Source organism: Curcuma longa, chromosome 4, assembly GCF_044706935.1.
Source record: "Curcuma longa cultivar G26 ecotype Majalengka, Jawa Barat chromosome 4, ITB_CL_G26_1.1, whole genome shotgun sequence".
Taxonomy (NCBI): domain Eukaryota; kingdom Viridiplantae; phylum Streptophyta; class Magnoliopsida; order Zingiberales; family Zingiberaceae; genus Curcuma; species Curcuma longa.
In genome coordinates this window covers 4,606,887-4,619,112 of record NC_133864.1, presented here as the reverse complement: position 1 = coordinate 4,619,112, position 12,226 = coordinate 4,606,887, and the positions used below count along the sequence as shown (strand labels likewise).

At 40.5% G+C, this 12,226-nt stretch overlaps 2 protein-coding genes across 2 annotated transcripts; both read left to right on the top strand.

The window, feature by feature from the left end:
- Positions 1–14: 14 nt before the first annotated feature.
- LOC141827712 (noroxomaritidine/norcraugsodine reductase-like) lies at positions 15–1,227 on the top strand. Its single transcript, XM_074715031.1, has 5 exons — positions 15–119; positions 186–393; positions 470–686; positions 807–913; positions 1,008–1,227. The coding sequence occupies exons 1-5, from the start codon at positions 37–39 to the stop codon at positions 1,182–1,184; spliced, it is 792 nt and encodes a 263-aa protein (XP_074571132.1). The 5' UTR covers positions 15–36; the 3' UTR covers positions 1,185–1,227.
- An 8,433-nt stretch (positions 1,228–9,660) lies between these two features.
- LOC141827711 (noroxomaritidine/norcraugsodine reductase-like) lies at positions 9,661–11,765 on the top strand. The gene is made up of 5 exons (XM_074715030.1): positions 9,661–9,776; positions 9,836–10,043; positions 10,119–10,335; positions 11,019–11,125; positions 11,227–11,765. Exons 1-5 carry the CDS (start codon positions 9,682–9,684, stop codon positions 11,401–11,403), a joined length of 804 nt encoding a protein of 267 aa, XP_074571131.1. The 5' UTR covers positions 9,661–9,681; the 3' UTR covers positions 11,404–11,765.
- Positions 11,766–12,226: the final 461 nt, after the last annotated feature.

The window sequence follows — 12,226 nt, the reverse complement described above, 5'->3', positions numbered from 1 at the left end:
GCGGGAACAAACTCCCATCGAGACGAACATAGAAGCATGAGCAGCGTGCGGGAACAAACGAGCAGATGGTCTCTCGCCGGGACGACTGCTCTGGTCACCGGAGGCTCCAAGGGCATCGGGTACTTCCTAGCTCGAATACTTCATCTCTTTCTATCTATTTCTTTTACTCATCGATCAAGCTTTAGGTATGCGATAGTCGAGGAGCTCGCCAGACTCGGATCGGCGGTGCACACTTGTGCCCGCAACGAAGCAGATCTGGAGAAGTGCCTGCAGCAATGGCGCGATTCCAAGCTCAACGTCACCGGATCTGTCTGCGACGTTTCGTCCCCGAGCGAGAGAGAGAAACTCATGGCGACGGTGAAGTCCCAATTCGACGGGAAGCTCAACATTCTGGTATTAATTCCCTCCTTTTTTTCTCTCTCTCCTTCTAAAAACCCTGAATCAAATCTTAATCTTCTTCGTTTTGCAGGTTAACAATGCAGGGACGGCGGTCTTCAAACCGACCGTGGAGCAAACCATAGAGGATTTCAAGCTCTTGATGAGCACAAACCTGGAATCGGCGTTCCACTTGAGCCAACTTGCTTACCCTCTCCTTAGGGCTTGTGGAGGAGGTAGTATTGTATTCATCACCTCCATCGCTGGCTTCATTGCCTGGGATCATCTGTCTGTGTATGCATCGACCAAAGGTATACGTACTGCAATTGCATATTGTTCATTGAATTATTTGCTTGAATCATTTGCAAGATAAACTATTCGCTTCGATCTCCTTCTTCTTCTCTCTTTGTTTTTTCATTTGATCATGTCAGGAGCAATGAATCAACTCGCGAGAAATCTTGCTTGTGAATGGGCCAAAGATAACATTAAAACAAACTGTGTAGCTCCAGGGTACATACGAACACCACTCGTTGACTTCGTAAGCGAATACAACTTTTGTTATTTAGAAAGAAATGATACTGCTAAAAAAAATTGATTTTAACGGATGAATATAAATTTGTTTGTTGTGGCAGTTGGTGGAAGACGAAGATTTTGTGGCGAGGGAGAATCATCGCGTGCCTCTCGGGCGCTTGGGGGAGCCGGAGGATGTGGCCGGCGTCGTGGCCTTCCTTTGCCTTCCTTCGTCTTGCTACGTGAATGGTCAGGTCATCGTCGTTGACGGAGGTCGAATTGTGAACGGAAATCACTAAGTAGCTATATATGGAGATCGTTGAATAAGGTAGGTATTTGGAATCATGTTCTTATGAAGATCTCGAATAAAAGGGTGTTGTACTACACTTCATCTACGTTCTTGTGTGGAGAATTATCACTGTGACCTCTATGACAATAATTGAGGATAAAAATTGGTCTTTCAAATATTAATGACCCATTTTTTTAGTTTTTGATGAATGATCGCTAATTTTTGACAAGTGTAAATAGATAGTAGATGAGAGTTTTGAAGCTAAAATTATTATGGTATGATTTAAAAATCATAATTTGAATTACGATAAATATATAACTTATTACAATACACAATACAGGGTAACTTTGAATATAAAAAAAAAACTAATTGCAATCCATATCAATTGTGATAGTATAACTCTTGTAATAGACCAACTATACGAGCCAAGTTATATAATAATGTTGATTAAAAAAAATACAATAAGATCTTTAATTATATCTGGATTATTATCATCATTTTAGTAAAAGGTGAAATCTGTTACTCCAGCAGTCCTACACGATCGATCTCATAATCATCTATGAAAAAGTAAATTGAAAAGATACAGTTGACTATGATGTGAATTATTATCATCATTACTTAATAAAATAGTAACACCATAAAAAAAACAACGATGATAGGATTTATAATGCCATTTGGACTGTTAAAATGTAGTATCTTCTAGATCATTATTATCATTATCAATAAAATAATGATACGGTAAAGAAGTAATATAGTAAGATTGGTAATACAATTTAAACTCTTGCCGAATAATATGTGATATGGTTGTGTTTGGATATTCAATACCGAACACTCTTCAATATGTTTCCAGATCTAATGGAAACAATAAAGTGGGCAGCACTATTAGCTGAACGGTCTCCCATAAATACTTGCCCCCAATTTTAATTTTATGTCACCCATATTTATTAATTATTCTTTCCTTATATACTTCCTATTATAAATAAATAAATAAATAATTATGTAAAAAAATCGCTCGGCACCACAAAGGACGCTACTTTATTACTACTTTATTATAGTAGGTATAACAATTATGACGTTGTTACTGTAAGAGTTATAAAGTGATTTTAATTACATTAAAATAATTTTGACAAATTAATAAAAAAATATTTTTAAATAAATTGAATATATCATGCGTTTGTTTTAATATTTTATAATAATTTTAAATTAAAAAATTACTTTATTATTCAAAATTATTATTATTATATATATAAAGTATTATTTTATCAAAAGCTATTTAGTAACTTAGCTAAAATCATTAAAATCGGTTAATTAAAATTATTAATTATTGTAATAGTCAATTTATATTGTGTAATCTATGTATATAGGAGAGAATGATCACACTCATTCAATAGACCCTATAAATATTATAATCTAAATATAGAATTATATATGATTTTTTAAAAATTGATACAGTATGTTATGAAATGGTCCTATCAGAATGTAAAAGTCGTTTATCGGTCAATTATGAGGAGTCGATGATTATAAATGTAATATGATAAATTTAAAAATTAATTAATGTACGTACTCCGTTATTTATCTAGTACGATGTACTCGATTATGTATCTGTCGCTTATCAATCTTGTGTGTGGAGAATTATATTCAAAGTCTTGTCCTTATGACCTTTATGATAATAATTTAAGATAAAATTTGATGTTTCAAATGTTATTGAGCCTTTTTTTTCTTTATGGACGTATCTTAATTTGTCGACGAATGTATGTTTTGACATAACATTAAAATTATTATTGAATGATCTTACGATTGCGATATAATAAATCTTCATTCACCTAGAGGTGGCTGGCTTGCCCCACGGAAAATCTCATTGACCATTGGGTAAATTCGAGAAACTAAGGATGAGTCATGATCTACGGCCCAACATCACGAGTGATTCGATCACAACAGATGTTTTATTTGCATCATGGGAATCAAATCCTCATTGTTTGAGAAACTCATTTGCTGTTACCTATCGCACCGAGCCCTGGACAAATAGAATTATTTCGACTAAGCATCATGGATGGTCAAGTCATCAGTCAATGAACGGTCCGACTCATGCGAGACTTTACTTCCACCGACGAAGGGATCTGAGAGAGTAGACTAAGCAAAAGGGTTAGACTAGTGTCTGAGAGTTCCGGTGCCAAGTCACTCCGATGTTCAAGTTGGTATCAGTGGAAGGAAATAAAACAAAAGAAGACGAATATATGTAGTTGTTAAAATTGCAGAGAGTTTTTCTCATACCTGTTGGAGAACTTATATACCTACATGAAAGACATCTCCATGTCGGTGACCATCTGTCGGGGCTTGAAGAGACAGACTCTAATGATTACTGACATGAAGTCTTGACATGAGACATATGGGGGACAAAGTCTGCTAGCCTCATAACCGTCCTACGGCATGGCAGTCACTGATTATTTTTACCTTGTGACTTTATGCATAGGTACAAGAGTATCCAAAAGATCAAGTTTGACAATCTCGTTACCGCTAGATCTGACCCTTTTGTAGGCACCCCACGCTTGGGTATTTTTTGCGTAAGGCAAAGGGTGGCCGTCGATATGGCTCGCGGAGAGACCAAGGGGGCCAAGGGACCACCAGACTGAGAGATTTGGAGAGGAGAAGCGGTTAAGGAACTAAGTTATCTGAGAGCCGAGCCGCCAAGTAATCGAGCTGTTGAGTGTCCAAAGGACTAAGGGACCAAGTGGTTGAGAGCTGGAGTGACCAAGTGGCTGAGAGGCCAAGTGATCGAGAGGTTGGGAAGCCGAGAGGCCGAGTGGCCTAGAAACCGAGTGGCCGAGAGGTCGAGTGACTAAGAGGCCGAGCGGTCGAGCTGCAGAGCTGCCAAGTGGTTGAGCTGCCGAGTGGTCGAGCTGCCGAGTAGGCAAGTGGCCGAGCTGCCAAGTGACAGAGTTGCCGAGTGGTCGAGCTGCCGAGTAGGTAAGTGGCCGAGCTGCCAAGTAACAGAGCTGCCGAGTGGTCGAGCTGCCGAGTAGGTAAGTGGCCGAGCTGCCGAGCAGCCAAGATGCCGAGTGGTTGAGTTGCCGAGTGGCCAAGTCAATGGCGGAGTCAGCCTGAGTGATTTACTCGAGCTAATTCCGGACTATGGGTTATGCCAACGCAACCCCTGGGCTGCCTTCTTTATTATTTTGAATTTTTCTTTTTTTCGCCCGTAAATCCAAATTTTTTTCCTTCTTTGACGTTGTCAGGCCCCCGGGCTATAGCCTGGGTAGCTCATAAGGTGGCTCCGCCCTTGGGCCAAGCTGCCAATCTGCCGATCTTCCGAGATATGTTGAGGTTTATACATATAAATCGATAAATTTTATTTTCTCTTAATTTTTGATTTTATTGATTAATTTGATCTTTGACTATAAATGCCATGTAGGAATAAGATTCTGCCACATCAAGAATCACTGAAAATAAAATTAACTCTTTTAATAGATCATTTATATCGAGTCAAGTTATTAATAGTGAAGATTTAAAAAAAATCCAATAAGATCTTTAAACTGTTGTCAAATCATATCCTTTAGGATTATCAAAAGTTATCAAATCAATTCTGTGGATAACATAAAAATTTGAAAAAAAAATATAATCCATTTTCAAAAATCTTTCCTTTGAATTTAAATGGCGTGTCAAAGTTTCATATTTTCTGAACTAACCGTCTTAACAACCCATTAGTGGTGTTGACTGTTGATTAATGAAATAATCCTGATATAAGTTTGAGTCACAACGTTTAGTTTTCTTGATAATTTTTAAGACTTTTTCTTTCCTATTTTATTGCTTTAGGCTTATGTGGTGTAGTTTTATTGGTTCAAGTGACGTCACATCTTATCCCTTTTGGTGTATAAATACACCTCCGAAGGCTGTAGAGAATTCATTCACTGCAATAAAAACTTTCTCCTCTTCGTTGTTTGTTTTTATTCCTCGTTGCCTTTTACTTTTCGTTTTCTTTTCTCCTTGCTTTGTGTGCCGGGTGTGGTTTCATAGATTCTGAGCCAACAATTGGTATCAGAGCCTTGAATCCACGATTCTACAAAAATGTCGGGCATCCCACAAGCTGCTGCGAAGGAGAACGGCGGAGTGTCATTTCCCTATCCGATGCTAAGCCCTCACAATTACACTGTGTGGGCAATCAAGACAGAGGCGATTCTTGATGCCCAGGGAGTCTGGGAGACGGTGGAGCCAGCAGAAGGAGCCCAGGTAGATGCAAAGAAGGACAAAAAGGCACGTGCATATATCTTGCAGTGTGTCCCCGAAGACATCCTTCTCCAGATCGCAAATAAGAAGACGGCGAAGGAAGTCTGGGATAGCCTCAAGACGAGGTATCTTGGTAGTGATCGGGTGAAGAAGGCACGCGTACAAACATTGAAGAGCGAGTTTGACGCCCTCCGGATGAAGGAGACCGAGACGATTGATGAGTTTGCTGGGAAACTCAGCGCCATGAGCAGCAAATTCTCCACCCTTGGTGCCACGCTTGAAGATTCCTCGTTGGTAAAGAAGTTACTCGATTCTGTCCCTGATAAATTCTTCCCTATTGTTGCCGGTATTGAGCAGTTCCACGACCTTGAGACTATGCCGTTTGAGGAGGCTATAGGGCGACTGAAGGCGTATGAGGAACGAACACTACGATTACATGGCAACACCAACAACACTGAAGGTGAGCTCCTACTTACTCATGCCGAATGGCAAATGCGACAGAAGGGGAGCAACGTGGACACTTCATCAAGAGGCAAGGGGCGTGGATCCAGCAATCCCAGTCGTGGCAATTGGCGTGGGCGTGGGCGAGGGCGCGGACGTGGCCGTGGTACGCAGCGCCAAGACAGTGCAGGAGGCACTAGCGGCAACAACAGTGGCGCTCGTGACAAGAGACATATAAAATGTTTCAATTGTGAGAAAATGGGGCATTATGCGTCTGAATGCTACAACAAGCGTCGTGATGAGGCTCACCTCACTTGTGCCACCGATGAAGAGCCAGCACTGATGATGACCGTGTCCCACGAGGAGTCTCACACAAGGCGTGAGCGGCAGGATACCATTCTACTCAGCGAAGAAAGGTTCCTACCGGATATGTATCGCAATGTTAAGAAAGGAGAAGATAAAGACGTCTGGTACCTTGACAACGGTGCCAGCAACCACATGACCGGCCATCGCGAGAAGTTTCAAGAATTAGATGAAACCATCACCGGGAGGGTGAGATTTGGCGATGGATCAACCATTGAGATAATGGGCAAGGGAACGGTTGTGTTCGAATGCAAGAATGGCGATCAGAAGGCTCTCCACGAGGTATACTACATTCCGAAACTTTGTAGTAATATTATGAGTCTTGGTCAATTGACAGAAACTGGGAACGAGGTGCACATGGAAGGAGATACCATGAAGGTGATTGATAGGAGCGGGAAGCTCTTGATGCGGGTAAAGCGAACACAAAATCGCTTGTACAAGATAACCTTGAAGACATTCAAACAAGTCTGTCTCATAGCAAGCCTAGAAGACCCAACCTGGTTATGGCATGCAAGGCTCGGACATGTCAATTTCCAGGACTTGAAGCTTTTGGGGGAGAAGAAATTGGCAGTTGGTGTGTCACTATTGCCCCAGCCAAACAAGTTTTGCGAGGTGTGTGTGATGGCCAAGCATGCAAGGTCACCATTCCCGTACTAAGCAAACTTTAGAGCAGAGAAGCCGTTGGAACTTCTTCATGCTGATATTTACAGGCCAATCTCACCATGTACACTCGCCGGTAACAAGTATTTTCTTTTAATTGTTGATGATTTCACAAGATGGATGTGGGTGTTTGTATTAGCAGCAAAGAATGACGCATTCCAAGCTTTCAAGAAGTTCAAAGTCTTGACGGAGAACAAGACTGGGTACAAGATCAGAACACTCCGAATAGACCGGGGCGGCGAGTTTCTATCCACGGAGTTCACTCGATTTTGTGAAAATGAAGGAATTGAGCGGCACCTCACGGCTCCCTACACACCCCAACAGAATGGTGTTGTGGAGCGCCGTAATCGCACCGTTATGGCCATGGCAAGATCTCTCCTCAAGGGTACACATATGCCGGCAAGGTTCTGGGGAGGCGGTTAGGCATGCTGTCTATCTACTAAACCGTCTCCCAACTAAGGCGCTAGGAGAACGTACCCCATTTGAAGCTTGGATGGGGAGGAAGCCACATCTCACCCACTTGAGGGTGTTCGGTTGTGTTGCATATGTGAAAAACTCACCCGATATCTACGCCAACACTGAGGAAGTGGTTGGTATTGATGAAGAGGTGATGATGGTGATGTCAGAAGAGCCGACATGTTACTAAGAGGTTACAACCGAGGCTTGCTGGTACGAAGCAATGGAGAGACCCACAATCATGCATCACAAGGTGGTCAAACAGGTTCTCATGTATTTAAAAGGTACAATCTATTTTGGACTTGTTTACATAAAAGGACCCCAGGAAATTGGTATATTTGGCTACTCGGATAGTGATTTAGCCGGCGATCTCGATGGAAGGAAAAGCACAAGTGGAATGGTTTTTTATTTTAACGAAAGTTTGGTGCCCTGGAATTCACAGAAACAGAAGACAGTGGCGCTTTCATCTTGTAAGGCAGAGTTCATGGCAGCCACAACTGCAGTCTGCCATGATTTATGGTTAAGGAGCCTTGCCAGCGAATTAACCGGTGTAGAGCCAAAGCCGGTAACGTTATTTGTTGACAACAAATCTGCCACAGCTCTTATGAAGAATCCGGTATTTCATGGTCGAAGCAAGCATATAGATACAAGGTTTCACTTTATCAGAGAATGTGTTGAGAAAGGACAGATTGTGGTTGAGTCCGTTAATACTGGAGAACAGCGAGCCGATGTATTAACTAAAACATTATCAGGAGTGAAGTTAGCTACGATGCGACAACTACTCGGCGTTCATAATTTACAACCATATGTCAGGATTAGGGGGAGTAATGTGAGAAAAATAATCCTGATCGATAAAGTGTGATCACTTAACGTTTAGTTTTCTTGATAGTTTCTAAGACTTTTTCTTTCCTATTTTTTAGGCTTACGTGGTGTTACTTGGTTGGCTCAAGTGATGTCACATCTTATCTCTTTTGGTGTATAAATACCAATCCGAAGGGCTGTAGGCAATGCAATTCATGTTTGAAATAAACTTCTCCTCTCGGTGATTTAATTGCAAGAGTTTTATTTCTTGAAGCCACTGTCCCTCTTCGCTTTCTATTTCTTCTTTTTGCATATTATTGTGTGTTTTGTGTACGTGCGAATCATCGATTCTGAGCCAACAGTTTCTGCTGAAATTTCTTGGAATGATTGCTTGCAATCTGTGGCTAGTTGATGATCTTTTAACTATACAGATAGAGGATCCTTTCGAGCGAATGGAAAATGCTGCTAGCTAGAACAGTCCGCTGGGTCGAACTACCTAAGATATCAAACGCATTTCAGAATGCACACAATAAGCTTTTGTCTAGTTTGGTGCTCTCTAATCGTGACTCCTTGCTCTACCTTTTGACTCGATCGGCCTTTCCTTGCTTCTAATTAGAAGCAAGCAACAGTTTGAGAATGCATTAAGACTGGATAGGGTTTGATCTCCACCCTCGACTTCTGTTGCCAATGTCGGCCGGATTCACTATTAATTGTGACCTTTTGGAGTTTTTCAAATAACCTTACTGTCTGGTTAGCGTTGCTGCATTTGGTGTTAAGTTAATTTCATGTCAAGGTTGTAGAAATTGTGTTTTTTAGCGAACATATTATGTATTATGTATTGTATACTTGGATCGTTGTATTGTATTGTCTTGTATCGTCTACAAGTACTTAATTAGTTATTAAATGATATTTACGTAAATTTCTTTGGAATAATAAACTGGATTTTTTTTTCTGTTTTTTGTTTTTTTTGACTAAATAATCATTTATTTCTCATATCTTCTGCGCTGCAGTCCTAGTCTTCCATCTCAATCTCAACTTGGAAGGAATCAATTCCGAGTCGATAGCCACGTGAAAAGTTTCATTTAAATAGGCTTCCTTTGAAATCCAATGACGTGGTCAAATTTGATGCACTGCTTCTCAATAAATATCCCCAAAACGTAAATACGGATAGTGGCCCGGCCTCTCATATTTTATGAAAAATAAATAAAAAATTATGGAAAAAAATGGGGCACTCCTTTATTTCTGATTCTAAAAATATCTTTACCTTATCTATAGCGTTATAATATAAATTAAAATTATTTTTAATTTATTCAAAATTATTATATATATATATAAAGTATTATTTATCAAAAAAATATTTTAATATAATAATATTAAAATAGAAGCATGAACACCGTCCCGAAACACTCCTCTGTCTCTACATTTTAATATATCTTATTAAACATATAATAATTTTTAATAAGTTGATACATGCGCTCTATGTTTATTTTTTCAATATAAATTGAATCCATCCGTCGCTACACTCCTCGTCTCTCTCCAGCTTCCATCGAGACGAACATAGAAGCATGAGCAGCGTGCGGGAACAAACTCCCATCGAGACGAACAGATGGTCTCTCGCCGGGACGACTGCTCTGGTCACCGGAGGCTCCAAGGGCATCGGGTACTTCCTCGAATACTTCATCTCTTTCTATCTATTTCTACTCATCGATCAAGCTTTAGGTATGCGATAGTCGAGGAGCTCGCCAGACTCGGATCGGCGGTGCACACTTGCGCCCGCAGCGAAGCAGATCTGGAGAAGTGCCTGCAGCAATGGCGCGATTCCAAGCTCAACGTCACCGGATCTGTCTGCGACGTTTCGTCCCCGAGCGAGAGAGAGAAACTCATGGCGACGGTGAAGTCCCAATTTGACGGGAAGCTCAACATTCTGGTATTAATTCCCTCCTTTTTTTTCTCTCTCCTTCTAAAAACCCTGAATCAAATCTTAATCTTTTTCGTTTTGCAGGTTAACAATGCAGGGACGGCGGTCTTCAAACCGACGGTAGAGCAAACCCTGGAGGATTTCAAGTTCTTGATCAGCACAAACCTGGAATCGGCGTTCCACTTCAGCCAACTCGCTTACCCTCTCCTTACGGCTTGTGGAGGAGGCAGTATTGTGTTCATCACCTCCATCTCTGGCTTCATCGCCCAGGATGGTCTGTCCGTGTATGCATCGACCAAAGGTACTCCTTGCACATTATATTGTTGATTGAATTTCGCTTGAATCAATTGGAAGATTCACTGGTTACTTCGATCAATCTTCTTTCTTTTCCTTCCTTCTTATCGCCTCAAGTCACAAGACCTTCTCCACCTCCTCGTCCCTTTATTCGCCTTCCTTGCCTTCCTCCGCGATCGTGCTTAGCCCTTGCGCGACTTGTAAGCTCCTACGTCGACGACGATGTTACGAACAAGTGTATGCTTGCTCCTTAGTTTTCGCCCTATGACCTTCAAAAGTTCACTAATGCACATGGTATCTATGGCGCAAGCAATATCATCAAACTTTTATAGGTTTTCAATCGATCGAACTCCTTATAACATTTTCGCCCAAAGTGTTTTTATTCTCTTAGTCGAACGATTGATTTGTATTTGGACAATTTATGCTCCACTTAATTCATTGAATTGAATTGAATTAATAGATTTGGTTTGATTTTAAACTTTTAGTCTTTATGCAACGACTTGTTAGTGGTTATTTTCGAATGTTTGACTGTACTGCCGACTGAACCGGATGAACCGGCCGGTCCGGCCTTGGTACAATTAAAGGTACTTCTTGCATATTGTTAATGAATTTGCTCGAATCATTTGGAAGATGAACTATTTGCTTCGATCTTCTTCTACTCTCTTTCTCTCTTTTTTCTCATTTGATTAGGAGCAATGAATCAACTGACGAGAAATCTTGCTTGTGAATGGGCCAAAGATAACATTAGAACAAACAGTGTAGCTCCAGGGTACATAAGAACACCACTCATTGACTCTGTAAGTGAACACATGCTTCTTGTTATCAAGAAAAATTAAAAAGATTACCGGCGAAAGAAAATAAAATTGGCTGATGAATATGGATTTATTTGTTGTGGCAGTTTGTGCAAGACGAGGAATTCGTGGCGAGGGAGAATCATCGCGTGCCTCTCGGGCGTTTGGGGGAGCCGGAGGATGTGGCCGGCGTAGTGGCCTTTCTTTGCCTCCCTCCGTCTTGCTACGTGAATGGTCAGGTCATCGTCGTCGATGGAGGTCGAATTGTGAACGGAAATCACTAAGTAGTTATGGAGATCTTTGAATAAGGTGGGTGTTGGGAATTATGTGCTTACGAAGATTGGGAATAAGAGCAGCTGCAACGCAGCTGGCATTATAACTCCTCCCTCTCTCCTCTTTCACTGCCTCTCTCCTTCACTCCTCCCTCTCTCCTCCGATTAACGCGTTCAGAGTTCTGAACGCGTTAATACCTCTCTCCTCATTCACTGCTCTCTCTCTCCTCCACGTCGCTCCCTCCCTCCTCCACATCATCCTATTAACGCGCGTTGAATGCCCGTTGCGGATGCTCTAAGATGGTGTTTGAACTCTTGTACGGAGAAATATATTGAAGGTCTTATCACTATGACATATATGACAATAATTTAAAATTGGTGTTCCAAATGTTACGGAGCCAATTTTTTTAGTTTTCGGTCACTTAAAAGAATTTTAATTTAAAGATGAATTTTATGATAAATTTTATAAATAAATATATGGTAAAAAATTTTGCGATAATAATTATGACGAATGAATTTTTATTACTATTAAGTCATAGTGAAATTATGTAATGAAAATTTAAAATTTCATCATAATATTTTACTACAAAATAAGTATTCGTCATCAAATTCGTCATGAATTGACGACGAACTCAAATTCGTGGTCGATTGACGACGAATTCTTCATTTGTCATCAATTGACGATGAATTTGAAGTTTCATCGATAATTAACGATACACAGTAATTTACAATATATTTACGATGAAAGTAATTTTATTATAAAATTCATCGCAAAACATAAATTTTTCCGATCCCAACCATCCTATCTATTTTTGTATTTTTCTCATATATACAA

What these genes read in the sequence shown, in the direction of transcription:
- LOC141827712 (XM_074715031.1), top strand. Translation starts at nt 37, where the DNA reads ATGAGCAGCGTGCGGGAACAAACGAGCAGATGGTCTCTCGCCGGGACG. An exon ending in GGAGGCTCCAAGGGCATCGG is followed by an intron (nt 120 to 185) that starts GTACTTCCTAGC and finishes ATCAAGCTTTAG; the next exon opens with GTATGCGATAGTCGAGGAGC. An exon ending in TGTGTATGCATCGACCAAAG is followed by an intron (nt 687 to 806) that starts GTATACGTACTG and finishes TGATCATGTCAG; the next exon opens with GAGCAATGAATCAACTCGCG.
- LOC141827711 (XM_074715030.1), top strand. Translation starts at nt 9,682, where the DNA reads ATGAGCAGCGTGCGGGAACAAACTCCCATCGAGACGAACAGATGGTCT. An exon ending in ACGGGAAGCTCAACATTCTG is followed by an intron (nt 10,044 to 10,118) that starts GTATTAATTCCC and finishes TTCGTTTTGCAG; the next exon opens with GTTAACAATGCAGGGACGGC. An exon ending in GAACACCACTCATTGACTCT is followed by an intron (nt 11,126 to 11,226) that starts GTAAGTGAACAC and finishes TTGTTGTGGCAG; the next exon opens with TTTGTGCAAGACGAGGAATT.